This window comes from Gekko japonicus, unplaced genomic scaffold (genome assembly GCF_001447785.1).
Source record: "Gekko japonicus isolate JY-2015 unplaced genomic scaffold, Gekko_japonicus_V1.1 scaffold232, whole genome shotgun sequence".
In the NCBI taxonomy this organism is placed as follows: Eukaryota; Metazoa; Chordata; class Lepidosauria; order Squamata; family Gekkonidae; genus Gekko; species Gekko japonicus.
In genome coordinates, this window is record NW_015162481.1 from 987,632 (window position 1) to 995,115 (window position 7,484).

The following is a 7,484-nucleotide window of genomic DNA, read 5'->3' on the forward strand; positions in this document are numbered from 1 at the left end:
GAAGTGATTTCCATTGTGTTTGATGTGCCTTACGCCCCAGTAAATACACACAAGGCTGTAGCCTTACACAGTCAAAGCAAGCCTCCTTTTTACAGACATGCAGTAAAAACAAAACAGAGATTAAAAATAATAATAATAATAACACCAGACTTTAAATTCTGGAAACACAATACTCTTTTAAAGGCTCACGCTGGTCACCAAAGGAAAGAAGGGTTGAGAAAAACAACAACAACAACAAATTATTTAACACAAACCAAACACCAGAGATTTTCTGGGGGAAAAGTTTTCTTTTTTTTATTTCGAAGTACACTTTTTAAAAGACAATTTCACTCCCAGATTTTGCTGCTGTTGTTACCAACGTGCATTTGGTAAGGAAGTAGGAAACAGACACAAGACACACACACCAGGTTCTGTACAGAGCTCTAAAATGAGCTGTAACATTATCTACAAGAGACCGGCCTGCGCTCGGAGACCGGGGAGGGGGGGACCGGTGGGACCACTGTCCTCCCCCCCTCACTTTCCCCCAGAGGGTCTGGCCAGAAGATCAGGGCCCCTGCCCGATCTGTGCCCCTGTTGCGCCCCGGGCTTTAAAAGGTTTGTCTATAGTCAAGTCCCGTAGCCAGAGTTAAGCTCCCTGCGGAGATTCTCGGCTGCTCTAGAAGTCCTGCCGCGGCGTGTGAGTTAGACTGTGCCTCCGCAGATCACAGTTTCGCCTGAACACTTTGCCGCACTGCTCACAGTTGTAGGGCTTGATGTCTGTATGGGTGAGAAGGTGAGTTTTCAGGTTACTTCTTTGATTAAAGGTTCTTCCACATGTGGGGCATTTGTGTGGAGATTCCTGTTCAGATTTGAAGCAAGCAAAGGATTAAGCCTTTACAAAACTACTCGGATTATCGAGCTTTCTTTTTCTCTTAAAAATTAATCTCTCTTTACACTGTACCGCTATCACCACCCCTGTGATTTTGGCCTCTGGCTACATTGCACAACAACAATAACAACATCTCAATGAAAGCCTGCGATGGCACCCCTAAGTCTTCTTACTCAAAAGCAAGTGTCTTCTAATTAAGGCTGCAATCCTAGGCACACTTACTTGCTACTAAGCCCCATATGGCTTACTTCCGATTAAACATAAATAGGATTAGGCTGCCCTAGCATTAAAGACTGCTTCCCAACCATAAGCGTATTTACTTTATAGTAAATCACATTGCACAGGGGAGAGCTGGATTCAGATCGTCCCTCAGCCACAAAGCTCACTGGGTCACCTGGCCTCAGGTAATCCTTACAGGTGTTTTGGTCTGTTGCAGCAAAGCTAAACAGCCATCCAATGAAGGAGTAGCAAAATTTATTCTAGCGTGGGCTTCCCTGAGTCAGATCTCAATTCAGGAGAGGCAGAGAGTCTACGTCCATAACAGATATACTAGCTGAACAAAATCTGAGTCTAGTAGCACCTTCAAGAATGACAAGGTTTTCCAGGGTATAAACTTTCCTGAGTCAAAGCTCCCTTCATATCCGATGAATCAAGCTCTCTCACCTGGTATCTGAGGAAGGAAGTGTTAATACATGAAAGCTTCCAGCCCTGGAAAATTGTCTAGGTCTTGAAAGTGCTGCTGGACTTGAATTTGAAACAGACTAACATGGCTCCCTCCCCGCCTAAAGATACATTACTAAATATATTTAGACTTTGGTTACAAGCAACAGAACAGTGCCAAGATGTTACAAAGACAGGCCACTAGGAAGCAATAACCCATCAAAGAGAAATTAATCCATTTGGAGAAGTGGAGGACATGCTCATCAGCTACATCTCTTTGCCTAACTTTCTTCATAAGAATAAAATCGGTACTGGTGGGGAAACAGTCACGCGGCCCCAAACTTCTTGAGGAGGAAGGCATTAAAGAATACTAAATAATGGGGCACTCTTGCCAAAGTATGTCCAGGACACAAGGGGTACTGGGATCAAAAAGAGTTTGCTTCCAAGGCAGTGTGTTTGGGTTCCAGGGGCAAGAAACCCGAACCAAGACCGAGACATTTTACAGCCTGCTCCTTCGGATGTTTAGGTGGAAGTTAAGCCCCACTGCAGGCCAGGAGACACACTCTCTTCCTAAGTGTCTTTTAAACTCACATCCTTATCTGCAAGGCCAAATATTGCTGTCAAGGTCAGTTTCTCTCACCCCATCACATATCAGGATCTCTGGGATATACGGAAAAATGTTCCCCACTAATCCTTTGGCTTCCAAGGGATACTGGCCTCATCTCTATTGTGGAGAGACTTTCGGCAGAACAAGTCTTTGCCATCAGAGCTTTTCTACCAGAACCCTAATCGGCCTGTTTTATGGATTGCCAGAATGCCTAATGGACCTTGCCCATGAGGCTGGAGCCTGTACATTTTTAGTCAGTAGGAAGTCCCCACTAAATTCAATGTAGCTTTCTTTCAAGTAAGTAGCACTGGATTACAGACAATTTTGTGCAAGGTTATCTGAAATTTGTCAAATCCCCACCATTTGCCTAAGGAATTAATCAAATTGATATACACACTCCCCCAAACAATGCATTACATTTATCTAAACAAGAAATTTGTGGTGTCTTCTATAGACTGCAGGGAGAGGAGGGGTGGGGAAGAAAGGGAGAGGTATTCAGATTCAAAATTGAAAATCAAACTCCTGGTATACTGAGGGTTTCTTTAATTACCCCAATGAGCATGTAAGTTTAACTTTACACCCATTCAGTAGCAAGAGCAGAAAGACAACTGCTCTTTTTATGCTGTTTCTATCCAACGACTTGTGTTTTAATATTGAGGTTTTTAATTGTAAGATGCCTCAAGCAGGACTCTGCAAAGGCAGCCCAGAAATATTCTAAATAATAAACTTTAAGACCGCAGTAAACTGGCTAAAAGTGATCAGTTCTAACCTTACCTGCATGTGTAATGTTTTATGAACTGCTAAGGTCCTGGACTGGCAAAATCCTTTCCCACATTCCTGACATTTGAACGGTTTTTCTTTGGAATGGATATACCTGGAAGCCAATACAGGTGTTTGGAATCAGTATTGGAAGACCCTTCCAGAACCCCAACAACCACAGTCTCCTCCAGCTCAAATCTCTCAGAAAATTAGCCTCTGTGCTCAACTGAACTGTGCTGCACCTTCCCCCATTCCCCCCTCCCTCCTTTCCAAACATCCACAGCAATTTGACTCCCGGTGCTCCTCTGTTGTCTTTCCCCTCTACTAATAATAGGTAGAGGGAAAATAGGGACCTGTCTCAGTTGATGTCAGCAGGACTACTGCCATCAGTTTGACAGTCCCAGAAGCATTGGACCAGGCGTTGCCTGGAGCTGGGGTCTGCCAAGGGGAGCAATGGGGAGTATTTTTACATTTACAAATAGGTTGTTGCTCCTCTGTGTGGAATTTAAAAAATCACATTTTCTCTGAATCTGTGGGAAATATTTATTCAGGGAAGAATACTTCCCCTTCCCCTTTGATCCACACTTGCTGCAGTGAGTTTGCAGAATTTTTTCTGCCACTCCCTCACCAGATTTCTAAAAATACATCTGAAAATACCCATAAAGCTGCAGGGTCCCTGTTACAAAGCTACGTTTGGCTTTTTGGCTTTTTAAAGCAACATCCAAAAATGCGTAAGAGAGAGGCCGAAAAGGGAAGCTCCGGGCTGTTTGATTGGTGGCAGAAAATATTTCTTTTGGAAAGCGATCCGGGCTGCTATTCTCAGCTCCGTCAGAAAACAAGTTCCGCTGAAGGCCACGGGGCTCCATTCCAAGTCAGTCAACCCCACTGAAGCCAATGGGATTTCCAGCCAAGGCAATCGTCCCCTTTCAGATCAATGGCACTGACTTCCAAGTCAATCGAGCCGACGACATCCCCCACCCTTAATTAAATTTCCTTGGAAATAAATCCTACCCGTCACTGAAAAGAACCATCCCCCCCAAGTAAGGACATCCCAGCATTTACAGGGCGCTTTCAGCCGCAAAGCGCTTCCCTGCAAGTTATCATCCCAGTTAGCCCAACAACGTCTTTACAGGATGGGCACGGCCCTACTATCCACCCACCACCACCAGACAAACAAGCGAAAAAATGACAGAGGGGAGCCTGAAGCTGAGAACCCGCGCCAGGCTACAAATCCCTTTGCAGACACTTTCAGAGGGCAGCCCTGTTGTTGGTCTGCAGTAGAACAGCTCGATTCGAGCGCAGGGGCCCCTCGGAGACCAACAAGATTCCCACGATATGAGCTTCCGAGAGTCCACGCCTCCTGGCACCCGACGAAGGGAGCTTTGGCGCTGGGCAGCTCATACCCTGAGAGTCTTGCTGGTCTCCAAGCAGCAACTGGACGCGAATCCTCTTGCAATCGCCTAGCAGCAAAGGGCCCGGAGATCGGGACCGACTTCCCAGGGAGCGTCCCGGGGCTCTGGCCGCGCGCCACGTGGAGCCTCGGGCTGCTTCGCGGCAAGTCCTGGGCCGGCCGCGTGTTCCCCGCCCCCCCGCGCGCAGCAGCCTCCCGCCCGCCAGCCAGCCAGGCGGCCGGCCACTGGCTCGCAGGCTCTTCTGACCTGTGGTCGCGCAGGTGGTCCTGCCTCCGGAAGGCCTTGTGGCAGATGTCGCACGTGTAGGGCCGCTCGTCGGTGTGGGTCCGCTCGTGGATGAGCAGGTTGTAGGACTTGGTGAAGTGGCGCCCGCAGAACTTGCAGATGAACTCCTTCTTGGTCTTGGAGGGGAGCCTGCCGCGCGCCGGCTTCCGGTCCGGGGAGAGCTTGCCCAGCGCCGCCGACAGGGGGCCGCCCAGCTTGGCCAGCTCGCCGTGCGCCTGCGCGGCTGCTACTGCCGCCGCCGCTGCGGCCGCCTGGTGGGCCTTGGGCGGGTCCTCCTGCGTGGCGGCGGCGGCCAGGTTGGCGAAGTCGAAGCGGGGCCGCTCCTTGCGCAGGGCCGGCAGCACGTGGGCGATGGCGGCGGCCTGCTTGGGGTGGAAGAGGTGGGTGGCGAAGGGCAGCGCCGGGAAGGGGAAGCGCTCCACCAGGCCCTGCGCCGCCGCCATCTCGCTGAGCGCCGAGCAGCGGCTGATCTCGGCCGGGCCGGTGGCGGCCCCGGTGGCCGTGGCGGCGGCGGCGGCGGCGGCGTAGCAGCCCAGCGTCCAGTGGTTCATGTGCATGGTGTGCACGGCGCTCAGGCCGTAGAGGCCCTGCAGGTGGTCCACGGCCGCCGGGAAGGTGTTGACGGCCTGCAGGAAGGAGTAGTTGGTCAGCTGCAGCGACGGGTGCAGCGGGATCGGCGCCGGCAGGGCCTTGCTCCCCATCCTCCCGCGCCGGGCCTGCGCTGCGCTGGGCCGAGCCGACGGGCGCCTTGCTCCGGGAACGCGGCTCCTGCAGCACACGCACACGCGTACGGGGAAGAAGAGGGAAGGGGGAGAGAGATGCGTGTCATTTTTGGAACCCTGTACAGACGAGACATGGAAGCGAGAGGAGGCGGTGGCTGGCGTCGAGCGGGAGGGCCCTGAAGACAAGGAAGCGCGGCTAACGAGCAGTTGATGGGCTGTATAATAAAGAGGAGAAAGATAATAAAGAAGGCGGGAGAACCAAACTTGGCGGCAGGCAGGGAAAGGAGGGCAGGAGGGAGGTGGGGCAGGAGGGAGGCCTGGCCGGGGTGAGGGGCATGAAAAAGGGGGGGGAGGCTGAGGACTGGCCACGGGCAGGTGCCTGGGGAGGTGGTGTCTGGCCCCAAACGGTGGCTGTAGCCAAGGCTAAGAACATAAGAGAAGCCAATGTTGGATCAGGCCAATGGCCCATCCAGTCGAACACTCTGTCACACAGTGGCCAAAAATGTCAGGTGCCAAAAGAGCCCTGCTGCCGAATCAGACCACCCCTCCCTGCATTCTGCTCGCCCCCTGGCCAGCCGGCTACCTCGAGGAAGCCCACGAACTGAGAGAGGCTTGCTCCCTAGTCAGCCTGCCTACGGATCCGGCAGTTGAACCCTGCGGATCCCTTTCGGGAATGTGCTGTCAAGTTGCAGCTGACCCCTGGCAACGGGGAGGGCAGGTGGAAACCACAGGGCGAGCCAAAGCGGCCGGGCTTTCTGGGGGAAGGGGAAGGCCGGGGCCAGACATTGTAAGGAGAGCCGTGCGCGCCGATCTGCCAGGCCGCGGAGTTCCTCCGGGCGCCTCCGCCCCCAGGCCTGCTGCGGGGAGGGCGGCGATTGGGACACAGCTGAAGCGAGGCGATATTCCGGGGACGCGCCACCGGCCGCCCACCCGCTCGCCCAAGCGTCAAAAGGCGCGCGCCGCAAAGTTGGGGAGAGAGAAGGGAAGCCTTTCGCAGGCGAGGGCTGGTCTGTAGGCCCTGGCCTTTGACAGCCTCGGCGTCCCTTGGGAAGCCCGAGCGGCTCTAACAGCGGGTTTGTCGCCCTCGTCCCCGGTCGGCGGGTTGAAAAAGCCTCTCCCCCCCCTCCCATCTTGCCTGCGCTACTCCACACGCGGATTGGCGCAACTGCAATCCAGAGACTCCAGTTAGAATCTGGACATTTAGGAAGTCCCTTCCTTGATGGCCTACGGTGTTTCTTTAGGGGGGAAAGAGTCCAAACAAGCGGGAAAGGAAAAAGGGATTCCTTTTCTGTGTGAAAAAAGAAATCAAAGCAAGGATTACATTCTGTCTGCGGCCCCTATTTAAACGCCCGATCGCCTCAAACGGAAGAAGTGCCGATCCCAAACATATTAAAATGTAGCCTCGGTCTGCTGGGTTCCCCTTTGCCAGAGAACACGTGCAGGTGCTCTTGGCGACCAGGCCTCAATTGACAAGGAGCTGTAATGAAACTAAATCCAGAATAGAAACCGATATCCCGGGTCTCAGCACGGGTGTGTAGCCCGACGCCGTGGGTGTCGATTCTGAGGGACTACTGAATCCTACGGATCGCACTGTCACGTTAGCACACGTGGGATCATGGCGTGAACTCTGCTCTCCCGTGTACTTCCTAAATTACTGGGTTTTACTTTTAAGTCAATGGCCACAGGGTCGCGGCCGGAGCCTTTCCTTCCTCGGCATTTCTGCAGCAGCAAACCTGCAGGCCGAGGCAGGCGACCCACCTCTGAACGTCTCTTTCCTTGAAAAACCTGCGCGTGACTTGAGGGGACCCCCGCCCCAGTGGCCTGGCTGTGCGCTCCCCCCTTCCCTGCCGGGAGCAGGCCGGTCTCGTTCCTGCCCCGCGTTCGTAGACCGCTCGACTGGCCGAGGGTCGGGATCAAGCCCTTGCGCCCCGATCCCGCCGCCTCCCGCGGAGAGTTCCTTCCTGCCACCCAAGGCCGGCGGCGTGCCAGCGCCCCAGTCCTCCTGTTCGCACGTCAAGGTGTCTTGTGTGCTTGGAAAGGCCTGCGAGGCGCTGGGCCTGGCTTCCTGAAGCCGGCGGCCCTCCAGTTAATTGCGCCGGGCCGCCCTCCTGGGGAGAGAGGCCAGGCCAGGCCAGGCCGCCGGCAGGAGGGGGAGGGAGAGGGGGGGGAGC

The 7,484-nt window shown here is 53.8% G+C and overlaps 1 protein-coding gene across 2 annotated transcripts in view; it reads right to left on the bottom strand.

Annotated features, from left to right (window-relative positions):
* Window positions 1–337: 337 nt before the first annotated feature.
* The window catches only part of OSR2 (odd-skipped related transciption factor 2), an 11,686-nt gene continuing 4,539 nt past the window's right edge, over window positions 338–7,484 (bottom strand). The window contains exons 2-4 of one of the 2 annotated variants that reach the window (XM_015405856.1): window positions 4,553–5,359; window positions 2,910–3,009; window positions 338–756 (exon numbers count right to left, since the gene is read on the bottom strand). In XM_015405856.1, coding sequence (XP_015261342.1) covers window positions 682–756; window positions 2,910–3,009; window positions 4,553–5,292 — 915 coding nt within the window. In that variant the 5' untranslated portion in view covers window positions 5,293–5,359 and the 3' untranslated portion in view covers window positions 338–681. Of the gene's footprint in view, window positions 839–2,909; window positions 3,010–4,552; window positions 5,360–7,484 lie in introns of both variants that reach the window. The other variant, XM_015405855.1, reaches the window with a different exon arrangement.